This window comes from Passer domesticus, chromosome 8 (assembly GCF_036417665.1).
Source record: "Passer domesticus isolate bPasDom1 chromosome 8, bPasDom1.hap1, whole genome shotgun sequence".
Lineage (NCBI taxonomy): Eukaryota > Metazoa > Chordata > Aves > Passeriformes > Passeridae > Passer > Passer domesticus.
This window is the reverse complement of record NC_087481.1, coordinates 50,810,203-50,824,625: the sequence shown is the minus strand read 5'-3', so window position 1 is coordinate 50,824,625 and position 14,423 is coordinate 50,810,203. Positions and strand designations below refer to the sequence as shown.

Sequence of the window (14,423 nt, the reverse complement as noted above, 5' to 3'; positions counted from 1 at the left end):
GAAGTGAGCAAAGTGAATGGATTCACTCACCTGCAAGGCATTGCCTAAGTGAGTCCTTGCAGGAAGAGGATGTGGAGCTGAAGAAAGCAAATTGAGGGAATATCTGAGCAGTGTGACAGCACACTGCAGCACCATGCTCCTGGAGGAGAACCTCTGTGCAGAGGTTTAATAGGCCCTTAAAAGGCATTGATAAATGCACCATACTGAGCTGGCTGAGATGCTCTGTTTTTAGCTTCTGTGGTACATCACAGATTGTCTGCTCTGGTGCAAAGTCAGAACCCTATTCTGATATCAGCTGGAGTTCACCTTGATGACTTTGACATGTGCTTCATCCTGTTGGCCCAAGTGAAGGCAGTAACAAACAGGTAGGTACAGAAACAAACAAAACTGGAGGAACTGTGTGCTGTTTGAGCATGTCAGCACTAAATTGGGATATGTACTTTGATTGAATTTCAGTTTTTTATTCAGGGTCAGGCCTAGATTTTCTGGTGGTTCTGCAAAAAGCCAGTGCCATTGCCTATTTGCTTGCTGGGTTTCCTTTCCCTATAGAACCAAACAAAACAAAAACCCTTTTATCACTGAAGTAACTTCAGAACTTTTCAGCAAGTTCTGTTTTCTTTCAGTAACTGAATTGTGATATAAACTAATCAGCATTTGAACTGGTCAAGATCTGAGAGGGAGTTCATAAAAGCAGTGGTTGCTTTAGATCTTTTCCCCATGGATATTTGTGGAAGTTTGCAAAGACAAAACAAGCAGAAAACAAAGCAACCATATGCATGTTACAAAAATATATAGTTTGGTGTTTATTTACAACTGTCTGGCTGTTACGATTCTGCAGCAGTCAGTAAGTAACAGAAACTATGACACAAGCAGATGATAAAAACTTGATTGAAAAAAGAGCTTAACCACTGAACTGGGGAAACTGCTTTCCTTTTCACTCATTTTTCCCTTTTGTGTTCCATGACAGCATTCCTCATCTGAGTTCTTTTATCCAAAGAGTCTGGTTCTGCGCAGGCCACGCTCTGCAGAGGTTTGCTGTTGTGTTTTCATAGTGTTGATAATGATCTTCTTTACTGAGAAGATTCCTCATTACTGTCATTTGCTGCGCTTGCTACTCCTCCTGCCACACAGCTTTCCTGCTATCACTTGCCACCATGGGCACTGACGCTGTATTTTGCATCACTTGTTTCAGTGTTGCTTGTTAATTCTCACATTTTTTTAATTTTGTTTAATGAAATGCTTACAATTAACTTTTTTATTTTAGATTCAGATGAGCTTTTGGGGTCTATAGTATTGGTCTTCCAGTATTTCAGAAAGTTTTCCTTCTGAAACAAAAAATTAGAGTGTAAATATGAAGAAAATGAAAATGGTGAAAATATCTGACTTTAAAGCGATGGTTAAAAATAGTTTTCCATGAACAATGACTTACGTTTTTAGGGAAAGTAAAGCAATCAGTTAAGTCTCTACCTTCTTTTATATATATTGACCAACTACCTATGAATACTTTAGCTGATAAAATGTTTACACAACCCCAGGTTTGGATATATTCCATGTGCTGCCTGAGAGCATTTGCCTCTCTAGTCTGGTGCACGTTCACATCTGAGTTGCAAGGTCCTCTCTGTCCTGACTCTGGAGTAGCTGTCTACTTTCAGATTTTACTGAGTTTGCTTTGCCCCTACAAACACCACCCAATTCCATTTCTTCTCCCTCAGGACAGTGTTTATTTGTTGTGTCTCCTGTGGGGTGTGTGGCTGTGCTGGTGCACCTGAGGTAGTTTTCACCTGTTGATGGAGTCAGAATGCACTGGTGCAGACCTGGTGCAGTTGGCAGCAGGCAGATTTCCTTGGATTTCCTTGGTGTTGGTTTGTGCATCACTCGCATCTCTCATTGCAGACTAGGTGCAGTCAATGTCAGCAAGGGCAGGGTGTCTGTGTGAGATCCAGCCTGCAGGATGGGGTTGGACAGTGCAATCCAATTCTGTGATTCAGTGGAGGTTAATGCAAGCCCTCCACCCTTTGTCCTGCACAGTGGTTTAGTTACCTAACTACTATTGAACACCTCTCTCTCTGTTAGTTACAGATGTGTGTATCAGGAAAATGCAGCATAAAGATGTGTTATCAGTGCTCCTAAGGAGAGCAGTGACTCTTCAGTCCTAGGCTTTATGGAATAAAATCTTGGAGCCTGAGAACAGCAAGCTGTGGGACCATTTCACTCATCTTTTAGGCCAGTGTAGAGCCTTTTTGCTTTTAGTTTAGTGCACACAAGTCTGAGTTTCCATTGTTGAACTCACCCAAATCCTATTCAATGTATTAGAAAAATATGCAAGGCAAAATAGGAGCGGCCCATATTAAAATAAAGGTGTGTTCTCCTTCTTGCTTTGTAGACTGTGTAGGATACAAATATCTTAGGGTCAGATGAATATCCTCTTGTGTAAATTTGGTCAGTATTAAATGCTATTTAGATTTACATGGTAGTTCTACAAAGTGTAACTCAAGACAAATTTTGGCTTCAAGTCTTTTTCTACAGAGTAGACACAAAGGTACTGTAACTGCTGTTGCTGTAAAAGTGGGCCAAAGGCTTGAATCTACATAAAAAATGTAGTTAGAAAATGGTAGGGTGAAATCCACTGAATTCTCTGAAAGCTTGTGTTGAATTCAGTATGTTCTGGACTTCCCACTTTATTTTCTTGTTCTTCTCACTTAACTTACTCTTGATGAAGGCTAAGTTTGCATGAGTAGTATTGTAGAAGTTTGTTTGTTACCAGCATACCTTCAGTGATTATGTGCTGAAAATTCATTCTCCCTTCTGGCCTTTATGTCCAGAAAGGAAAGAAAAATTAGTCATAACCTGTTAATATCTGTGTCTGTGTGAGTTTGAACTAAACCTGTCCACTAGTTTTGTCTTGGTGCATATTTAGTGTAGAGAAATAAGGAATGCATGCATTTGAAGGAAACACTCTTGTAAGGAGAAGGGTACAGATAAACCAGCAGAGAGGCACAAAGAATGCTGACATTTAGGGACTTTGTTGGTCTTGTACAGCCATTGAAAATTACAGAAATCCATAGGAAATCCATATTTTATGAGCCCTGGTTCCAAATCCTAATCCGCTGTAAAATCTTGCAATCGATAGAGCAGGTAGTCAGTGTAAAAAGTGTTGTACTGAGAAAGTCAAGTCCCTTACTGTTGCTAAGTCTGCCCAGGAAAAGAAATGCCATCTTAATCTTCTATTTACTTAAAATATGCTTCACTTAAAGTAGCTTCTGAGATTTAGAGAATTTGCTTAAGCTATAATGTTAAATGTTATTAAGTGAAAACATATTCATTCTTCTGCAGCTATTATCACCGCCTTGCATAATGAACTCTATCAAAAAATTAAGGCAGGTACTGTAAATGGTGACGATGCCTTTGTAAAACGATAGTGCATCCATTTGGCCAGATGTTCTTGGGATCAGTTTTGATCTGGTTGCCTGCACCTGTAAGTTTTTACAGAGCATGATGCTGAACATCTGTACTTGAGAATGCCGGAGCCACCACATTGTAGCAGCACCTGGATGATGTGAATGGCTCTAGTGGGAACTTTTTTTTTTATTTTAAGAAGTTATTTATTTAGATGATGTACCGTGCATGATGACATAACAAACAGGGGTAAAGGCAGATGAACATCTTAAGCTTTTTAGTCTCATACTGAAATATCAAGTTAATCAGTTTGGGGTATCTGCATGCTCTGATCATTGAGCACTCAATTCACAATGAACCTTAGAGGATGAGCATGGCAGTTGGTATTCTCTCTATCAACCTGCAAATGAAACTGGTACAGAACTTTTGTGTTGAAGGTAAATAAATGCATGGAATGAAGAACAAAAACATAAAAATAAGAAGTCTGTGATAAAGTGGGAAATATTGAGAAATCTTGCAAATTCTTTAGATGCTTTGTGATCTGTTTTTTCTTTTGGCTCCTTTAATGACATGCATGAATTTTTCTTGACTTAATTTTTGTAAGTTTTTTTTTTTCATATACTTCATAGACTTTCTGTATTTGGTACAGACATCCTGTATTGATACATTTACTACTGTTACATCCGTTTGTGTGGAAGAGGAAAGGAAAAAAAGGTGACTCTCCTACTCTCAGAAAATGTGGAGAAGCCATGTGCCACCAGAAAAGAGAAAGAAGATTAGCTCTTCATAGAAATTTCCCTTAAATTTCTCTACACAAAGATGGCTTTATAAAAGGCTGTATTTGAATCCTTCAAGGAAAAGAACAATCATATCAAAAGTGTTTCAGATCTCTTTGTAGAAGAAGTAAGGCAGATTAAGTTGTTTTGTTGCTGGGAGTGTAGAACAAGTGTCACAGGGCTGTTGTGATGGAAGTAAATACCTCTAAATTATTGCATTCATATTAAAGATTGTGTCTTTTTTCTTTACCTGTTTTCTTTGAATGAAATGTGGAAGACATTCACTCATGTTATCTCTACATCTCCAATGTTAAAGGTTACATCAGGGCCAGCCCTATTCTGTTGTAGCTGTGCTTTGATCAGCTCCACTCCAGGATGGAATTTACACCCCAGGGCATCAATGGAGAACTCGACCTCCAGTGTGTCTCTTGCCACCTGTGCAAGACACAGTCACAATGGTGTTACACAGGGTCAGGGATGAAAGTGTAACATTCAGTCTAATAAAAGCCATAGCAGGTCACAGATTTTCAAACAGGAGCTTTTATGGGCCTCTTAGGAGGGGAGCCAACCATAGCAACTAAAAGTATGCCAGAGGAACAGCTTATATTAAGGAATCTTTGGTGTGTGTTTGTTAAAGCAAGCAGCATAAATGTTTTTAAGTGCAACGCAATTGTCTTTAGGGGAAAGTGCAAAGCTGTGAAGGATTCCAGACCATATGGGAAGAAGCAGGATAGGAAAGAACCATCTGTGATGGAAACAGCCTGTGTAACTCAAAATAAGAAATAGGGCAAACTGAGGCAGGAAGGGTGAGATAGATGTATGAGTCCTTTTTCATGCACTGTCTTCAAGGGTATGTTTAGAAATTAGCAAGGTACAGGACTGGGAGCTGCTAGAGGAGCTCAGAGTTGCAGGTCTGCTTGGATTCAGCTCCTCAGGAAAGCAGCAGAGTGTGCTCAGGAAAGGAGCAGAGTGTGCTCGGGCCGTGGCTGGCAGCAGGGTGTCCTGACCAGGCAGTGGGGAGCTTTGCAATAAGCAGAAGGTAAAATTGATGTACACAGAAAGAATCACGGAAAATAGAAAACTGGTTTAAAGGGTGTCATTCCTGGCTCGGGGCCTTGTTAATGGGATGGTGAAGAGGAACTTGGAACAGAAACACAGTGAGGAAATGAAGAACAGGTGCTACAGCTTGTCAGTCCATCTGACAATTCCTCTTGGATTCCAGGGTTAAGAGCACCTAAGAAATTTATTACCAGGATATGGCTGAAACGATCTACTTAAGGTGTCTGACTTTATTTAGTAAATTCACTGAAGTGATACGTGCAAGTTAATTTTCCTTAAACTAAAAAGTTTTTAGCTGTGACACTGAGAGGTGGAACTAAGGAGCTGGAGTGAGACTGAGACTGAGAATTTCTTGTTTTTGACGCAATTATAAAAGATCCAAAGGGCCTGCCAAATGGGAATAAACCATAACTGCCTCTAACACTTGTTTTCCTACAACAGGGAAAATTGAGCAGACGGAACTCTCAAAGTATGTCTGCCAAAAGCCAAAGGTAACAGAGACACCCCGAAAAGTACCTCAAGTACTTAATACTGTTCCCTATGTTGTAATGAAAACAATTGTTTTCCATAGTAACTGCAACAACATGTTACATGTGTCTCCACTCAAACAGAGTGAAATGGAAGAATGGAAGGGGGAATAAAGTGTTTCTCAACAGCAGCCAGATTTTCCAGCTCAATTCTTGTAACATTTCCATGAAACAAGTGCTTGTTGTTGGGTTTTTTGGTTTGGGAGGAGCTTAAAGGGCAGATGAGAAAATTCTGTTCCCTTTTGAGATGTAGGAATTTGCAGCCTCAGAGAGAAAAGAAAAGAAACATGTAAAGGTCCAGCTGAGAAAGTGTTCTCAAAGATGCTCTGGAGAGGATTTGTGACTTTGTCAGTCCACAGCTACATCTGTTCTCTGATCTGAATCTTGAGTTTTTTGGTGGAACATATTCAAAGCCTTTTGTTTCTCTAACCCTCCCTGAATGTGGTGACTTAATTTTCAAAAGTGAAGTCAGAGAAAGCCTGCTGTATAATCCATGACTAGTCTTCAGCATTTTGTATACAGATGGTTCCAATAGTTTCTCTGGCTTTGATATTCAAAGTGGAAAGTCTCTGGGGTCAGTTGAAGGGTTCCTTCAGGAAATGTATGCTGAGAGGTAAGATAGGTCCAGTAGCCTTTTTGTGTTCATCCAGTATTTCTTAAGAAACAAGGAGCCAGGCTGTCAAGCCTTGTTTCTCTTTAGGTGTGCCTGAAGGTCCCTTAGTCCCCGGGGCCTGATGTCACAAGCTGATGAGATAAGGACTGTTTTCCAGAATTAAATTTTAAGTGACTTTAAGGTATCCCACTGCACAGGTGTCAGAGTCTTGTGCTGACACAAAGTTTTGTGATGGGATTTGGTTCTTTGCAGTCAATTAGGAAGCAAAAATTTTTGATGGTTTCTCAGTTCTAGTTGGGATGTGGTTGGCTTGACTACCTTTGCGTGTGTGCTGTGTGCCAAATTTAAGAGTAATCATCACAATAACCAGGGTGACTTTTGATCAAATAGAATACTTTGCAAATGCATCAGGTTTTCAGGATCCCCACAGGTCATCAGTTGCTTTTTCCTCTCTCACAGAACTTTCCCCAGGGCACCAGTGTCTGTTTAGTCCAGAAAAGTGTTGGAAAATCTACTAAATGTAGCAGCACTGGCTCTGTAGAGAGGAGAGTGTTCTCATGAGTTTCAGTTTGCAGGACATTGTCATTAAACATCATGACTTTTGCAGTATGGAGAATCATGACACTGCAACCAACATTTGACTTCCCTGCTGCATTTTGGTTGTGCTGCAGATGTAGGGAACAGCTCCAAACCAGGGATTTCAGGTGCTTTTACTTAGGAAGGCTGAATTCAGTTCTGATGATTTCATTCCTAATGGAAATCCAGGGATTGAACACCTGGAAAGAGATTACACAGTGTGTGCTGTGCTCCTCACAACAGTTTTGTCTGCTGGGCTGCTGATCCCTGCAGTGGTTGTGAACTAACCTGGTGCTAAAATGACCAGCAGGACTGTCCTGGATGGTTCTTTGTATGGCTCCTACAGTGTCTCTGCAGGTGTTGTTTGGTTTTGTTCATTATTGTTGTCGGTCTAGTCTTTTACACTGTATTATTTAGAAAACCTTTTCCCCTCTCACACTGCTCCTTCCCCTACAAAAAAAACCCCCAAACCCCACTTGCCTCACAAGACTGGAATTTGCCAGAATGCTTGCATTTGTGTTGACATTTTACTTAAATTCAGTTATTTTCAAGATACATGCTGATTTCTTCACTTAGAGTTGCCAACACTAATGGCTTCAGATTGCTCTCAAAAGTTCCCTTTTGTTTTTCAGCCTACAAGAACATCATCAGAAAGCATTTATTCCAGACCAGGTTCCAGTATACCTGGCTCTCCAGGCCACACTATCTATGTAAGTATTCCTGCTGGTGAATAAGCTGCTGAGCCTTTGTTTGCACGTGAACTACTCATGCTGAAATAAATCACTTTCATACTGATGCTTTATTTTGGTGCTTAAATTGTTAAAACCTTCGCCACGTAGCTTTTGTAGCTACAGGATTTCAAGAGCAGGGTAGGCCTTTTCCAGGTCACATTTCTCTTGGAAAGGTACAGTAAATCTTTTGATGTCACTTGGTGGTGTGAAGAGGGACAGAGGGCAGAGGGGTCATTCGACTTTGTAAGGATTTTGTGAGGAGATCTGTGCACTTTGATACACAATTTTTGAGAGGTCTGCTCTCTGCATTTGGGGAATGTGGGGAGCAGGGTCAGCTACGCTGAAAGAAACCTATCTGATCCAACACCTTCCAAGTCAGAAATCAAATTTTTCAATTGTGAAAGGAAAGGTGTTTTTAATTTAGGAAAAAAAATGTGCATAATGCTAAATCACTAATTTTATCAATAACCTTGAGATCATAAAGATGAAAATGTGGAGTATACCCCAGAAATTAGGCAGTTACATTTATAATAATGCAAAAAAATATCCAAAATTACAAATCTCATGTCCTGAGTTAAACTCTAGTTCTATGCATTTCAACAACCACAAAAATAAGCAGATATGAAAATTGTTTTCAGGCAGATATCAAAAGACAAAGCATGTCCTGGAGAACTGCCATTATGTGGGTAATATCTGGTAATTAAAAGCTAAACAGATTTAAGTCTGTTTGTAGAGAGTAAATGTCCCAAATATTTCAAACCTTGCTTCTCTAGCAAGAAAGAGTTTGTTTCTAGTTTAAGGCATTGCTTAAGAACCACCAAGACCAGTGGTTGTTAAAGAGCTTGTGAAGTGCATATTAATCTGAAATTAATAGGTGCTAGCAGTCAGAAAGAACAAAACTAATGTGAATTTCCTTATGCAGTCTGCTATGAATAAAGTATCTTTTAGAAGTGTTGAAAAACAATTTCAATATCCTCTTTCAGTTTTAGTAATAAATGTATTTCTGTAAGGCAGGTAAACATGTATGATGATTTATTTAAACTTTTTTTCTGTAAGTAAAGAAATATATTAGTTACTTAAACTAAATGTAAGGCCTCTTTCTGTCTCCATGTAATGGGTGCAGCTGACTTTGGAATTTATTTCCTACTTCTGCTTTTTTAACTAGTCAAGATCTCCTTGCAGTCTTAGTGGAAAAGAAAATAGTAGCTTGGGCATAGGATGAGTGATGAATGCACTGTAATTATTTCATTTGGTAGTTTGGATACCCAGTCCTGACAGTCCTCCTTGTCTTCTTATTTCCTTCCAATAAGTTCTGTTTCCTCTTGTGTGCACAGTTATAAATTGAGTATCTGTCTGTGGTCTTCAGCATGAAATCCTTTTGTAATCTCTGTAATCTGCAAGCTAAATTGATGTTATCACCCATTTTACATATGGGAAAACAAGAGCAGAAAGGTGAAAATACTTGCCTGAGGCCACAAAATGAGTCATTTGCAGAGCTGAAGTTTCCAGCTCACTACTGGGGATAAAAAAACTTTTGTAACTAGATCTATATATGCCATGTTCTTTCTTCCCTAAGAGAGGAGAAAACAGTGTGAGCTGCTGCAGAGGAGGCCTGCTGGAGAAGAACAAGAAGCATTCACTCCAGATGTAGGGTGCCAAAAAGGGGTTTCTGTAGCAACAGTGTGACAACAAATACACAAAATCATGAATTGTGTGAAACAGAAATTGCCAGTGTATTTGTGTAAGTTAATTTGTCTTCTGTCTTTGACCTTTAGGCAAAAGTAGACAATGAAATCCTTGATTACAAGGATTTAGCAGCCATTCCCAAAGTCAAGGCCATTTATGACATTGAACGTCCAGACCTAATTACTTATGAGCCATTCTACACCTCCGCCTACGAGGACAGACAGGAGAGACAGAGTCTTGGAGAGGTAATGACCCACCAGCACCTCATTCTGCTGTGCACTGCATCCAGAGCCTGCTTTGCTTCCATGGGCACTGCTGGAGGTGGCTGCTGCTGCTGCTGTTCACTCTGCTTTGTGTCTGTCTCATCTGGGTACCGGGAGCGCTCACCGTGCTGCCTCTCGGGTGGGACTGCAGGGTCAGACACCCACACCAACACAGGGGCAGGTCTGCAGGCTGTGCCTCTGTGCTTCCTCATAGCTCCCATGGATATCCTCATCTTTGGGAATGGCAAGGTCCAGAGCATGAGGCAAAAGCCAATCACAGAATCACAGAATAATGAGGTTGGAAGAGACCTGTAAGATCATCGAGTCCAACCTATGTCCTGACACCTCAACTCAGAATCTAGACTATAGCACCAAGTGCCATGTCCAGCCTTTTTTTAAACACATCCAGAGATGGTGATTCTACCACCTCTCTGGGAAGAGCATTCCAGTATTTTATTATTCTTTCAGTGTGCTGTTGTGCTGTGGAACACCAATATTCACAGGAGGATAGGAATACCATAATATGTGGACTAGGAGCAGCAGGACACTTGTCTCACAGATACTTAGGGGAAATACATGTCACCAGAGCACTTTGCCAGACATACTGGATAAAATTGTCAGGATGAGGTGCTCTTCCAACTGGAAAAGCAGGTTAATTTTGTTATGGAGATACCTGCCTCACATTTTGACCTGCTGACATTTAGTAAAGGTTCTTGTATCACATAAGAAAAAGCTATGTCATTTATTCTTCTAAACTTGTATGTGAAGGTAATTTAAATCTTTCAGATTGTTGGTCCCCAGTTTTCTCAGGTGAATTTCCATAGCTGCAATTACTATTTACATGCTTCCAGTGCAGTCTGTGAAGCAGGCTTTGTCATGTAATATCATCTGTCTGTGAATCAGTCTTCCTGAATGCAAATCTAAATGGATGTGGAAATGGATTTACTGCTGCAATCTCAGTGACCTTACTGACTGTAACTGAACTGAGTATGAAGATAAGTTGAAGAAGAAAGAATTACAGTAAATCATTCAGGCACCAGTGGTCTGTAGATCACCAGATCAGTGTGACTAATAATCTGCTTTCTTATCAGTGTTCTGCCCACCAGCAGATCAGAACTCTATCAGTTTTTGTCCTTTGTTCTTAAATGTTTTATAGAGATGGTTTTTTAAATCATGAATTGGAAATTCAGCTCAGGAATAAAGTAAGAGATTAACAGGTCAGCACATAACAGAATTTCTCCCCTCCAGTTTATGTTGGTAGTGAATCCAGCTGGCATCTGGTTCAAAACCACTGTGGGATGCATTGGTGACCTCTGACCAGTTCCAACAGGCCTGACCCATGCCACAAAACCTGCTACAAACACATGTCTCTTGTTAGTCACAAAGGGGGAACTAATCTCACCAGAGAAGGTGAACTATATGTTAATCCTTAAAGGGAAGCTTCTTACTGACAAAGCAGTATGTTGGAGGCTGATAAAGCAATATGGTGTAAGTTGTCTGCTTTTATGCTTGTTCTGGGAATAAGTAAAAACCTTTGGGGTTTTCTTACACCATATTTTCACCAGCATTAAATTCAGTTAATTTCTAGTGACTACCAAAATTTGTTCTGGAAACAGAAAGGGCTCTCACCTTCTTTTCAGCAGATCTTGGGTTTTCGCCCAATGCTGCTGCTGACTTCTGTCACCTTGGGCAAGTTACCTCACCTCTTTGTATCTGTTTCTCATCCCTTCCCTTGCCCTAATGAGAACACAAGCCCATTGGGGTGGAGTGATCCCTTACCCTGTGTTTGTGTTGTGGTAATCGAGTGACAGCAGTCTTGGTACAACGTACATGAGTCCCCATCATCTTTAAAAAGCAAAGAAGGGGACATGTTTAGTCGTGCAGTGATTTATCCTGCATTCTCTTTGCAAAGGGTGTGTATGTGGTGTAAATAAAAGGGGACCCTCCGTTTATGCTTGTAGAGCTAGAAATGTCCCTCACCATGATTTAAAAAGAAAAAAAAATCACCAGTCTCAGCAAAGAGAGATTTTTGGGTGTACAGGGGAAGATGCACAAGAGGCACATTAGCCAAAGTTAATCCAGAGATGCACACAAACATCTAGGGAATTAATTAATTCTGGGGAATAGGCTGCAAGAAAACGATAGCTTTTAGCTAAAGAAAAGCAAGAAAACAGCATGGCAATGCTGAGAAAGTGGCATGGGGATGCGCTCCTGGGGCAGTGCAGGGCAGGGCAGTACCAGGCAGGGCAGGGCAGTACAAGGCAGGGCAGTACAAGGCAGGGCAGGGCAGTACAAGGCAGGGCAGTACAAGGCAGGGCAGGGCAGTACAAGGCAGGGCAGTACCAGGCAGGGCAGGGCAGTACAAGGCAGGGCAGTACAAGGCAGGGCAGGGCAGTACAGGGCCGTACAGAGCAGAGCAGGGCTGGTTCCCGGCCGCGCTCCCTCGCTCGCCCATCCCGCGCTGTCCCGGCGCCCTCTCGCGGGGAGCGGCGCTGGCTCCGCCTGTCCTCGCCCTTGGAAACACAAACCAGATCGGAAATTAATTGTCTGCTACCGAGGAGGAAGTTTCCCAAAACTGCCAGGTGTTCAGGTTCTTCAGGACCTGTCACTTCTGCCTTGCAAGCAGCAGCCTGGTGAGCACTGAGGCCGTCTTTTCTCAGCTCCAGCTTTTCTTGGGTATATATTGAGAAGTAGCACTTTACCTCTCTGTCCTTTATTACAAGCATTCTGATTGTTGAAAGTGCTAAATGCTCTGAAACACCTTTCTCTAAACAAGCAGACATGAATTGAATAAAGGATTTTTTCTAACATGACAGATGCTTCCAAATGGAGCAGGGATCCCAGCTGGTAGTTCAAAGACAGCTAACATGGCATCAGTATGAAATGCAGAATGACACCTGTAAAAGTTAGCAGAAACTTCCCAGACAACAAAATGACCGAGCTTCAGGTATTAGAGGAGACTCTCAGATCTCAAAGCAATAGAGAATTGAGCCTGTTGCAGTAGAAATTTTTATATAAGTTTGGTCAGAACAAACCCTCTTCCTCTTTATCTTCCACTTCTCTTTCCCTTTCCCCTTCCTCTTCTGGAGCCATCAGTGTATTTCCACTGGCTTGCTGTTCTGGGATGGAGCTGCTTTTCTCACTCGCCTGCACAGTGTGTTTCACACTGACCATAGTGTGGCCTTCTGTGGTAGACCAGGTTTTGGAAGACCTGGAGAAGCAAACATTCCTTGGCAGCCTCCGAGTTTGAGATCTGCCAGTTCACCTGTGCATGATGAAACAGTAACTTGGCTGCAGAGTGAGCTTCCATTTCCCAAAAAGCCACAAGACCATGTCAGCTAGTAATGGAGTAAAAATACATTTAAGGAAAAGTACCTGGATGCAGCATGCTACTTTCTGGGCTGCCTTCCCAGTCTTAGATTCCCGTGACTACCTTTTACTGTAGCCATTACCTCAGCATCCAGGTAACCCCAGCAGATGATAGAAATTCATTTATTTAGAGAACACATTAATTGCTACTAGAAAAATGTGGGAATGCACCACATAACGTGTGCTTTTTTTCATTCATTTTGAAAGTTTTAGGTTAGCTCTCAGAGAGAGCTCTTGTAGAGAATGTTATTCCAATGCACTATGTGGAGCAAGGTTTTTACAACTGCTGCTGTTAGGTGATAGGAATTAGGAAAATACGAATATAAAAGGTTTTCAAGGCTTTGATGAAAAGTAGCAAAAGCAGTTTTTAGCAGCTTTATGGAAATATACTGAAAAGGAGATGTCCTGTATCCAATAAAAAATTTTGCTCCTTTGTTTGGATGCTTAGCATTCCCAATGTCCCCAGCACCATGAGAGTGAATGGTCTCTCAGTCCAAAATTTATGGATATCTACCAGCTGCATATTTATTACCAGAAACTCTGCATGCATTTTACACTACTGCTGTTGGACATTAGTATAGTAGTTGGACCAGAATCAGCAGTTCTGCTTCTGAGATATTATCTTAATAGCTATATCCTTCTATAATTGTGGTCTTATTTAAAAGCATAATCTCTTGCTCAGTTTATTATGACAAATAATATTGAAGTTTTGTGCACAAAGGAAATAATTAAATCCTGAGCTCCCAGCTTCAAATTGCCTGGTGGTTGAAGAGCACGTAACTGGTAATTACACATAGCTTTTATTCTTGTTTTTATCATCAGCATATGCATAATCATATGTTTCTTCTAAAGGCATTTCTTGCCTCAGTTTCCCTATGTGTTACAGAAACTTTTCATAATATTGTGCATATTTCTGCCCTCTGGCCTTTGTACAGTTCTTTCAATACACATGCTTGTAATTCCTGTCTGTTCTCCTTACGTAACCATGGAGGAACACAGAGATTTAAAGGAGGTCATATCAAAGAAATGTTGATGACAACTACGTGCTCCTTTGCATGGGTATGAAATGTAAGGCCTTGGGGAAAAGCACATTTTTGCCAGAGTGTGTGCGTTGGAGGGAAAACATGCTTCATCCTGAAAGATATTCTGTATTTTGATTTTCCATGCAAAGCTCTGAGTTAAGTTTATTTACTTTTGATTTCCATTTTAAAGATTTCTTCATGACAGGCATGGTTGTTAAATTAATAACTCTTTCTGATTTTGATCTTTACAGCTATGTTTTAATTACCGCAATGATTAGATGGCTAAGATGAACTTGCATGGTACTTGACTGAATTAATCACACTTAAAAAGATTCTCCCAGAAACTTTAAACATCAATGATTTATGGATCCGTCCCTGAGCCATGTGGAAAAAGCAGGTTCCAGT

At 40.8% G+C, this 14,423-nt stretch overlaps 1 protein-coding gene across 12 annotated transcripts in view; it reads left to right on the top strand.

Moving 5' to 3' along the window:
• Window positions 1–14,423, top strand: part of ABLIM1 (actin binding LIM protein 1) — a 203,543-nt gene that overhangs the window by 158,684 nt on the left and 30,436 nt on the right. For 11 of the 12 annotated variants that reach the window (XM_064431400.1, XM_064431391.1, XM_064431399.1 and 8 more), the window contains 3 exons: window positions 968–1,030; window positions 7,580–7,657; window positions 9,454–9,609. In XM_064431400.1, coding sequence (XP_064287470.1) covers window positions 968–1,030; window positions 7,580–7,657; window positions 9,454–9,609 — 297 coding nt within the window. The remainder of the gene's footprint in view (window positions 1–967; window positions 1,031–7,579; window positions 7,658–9,453; window positions 9,610–14,423) is intronic. The other variant, XM_064431401.1, reaches the window with a different exon arrangement.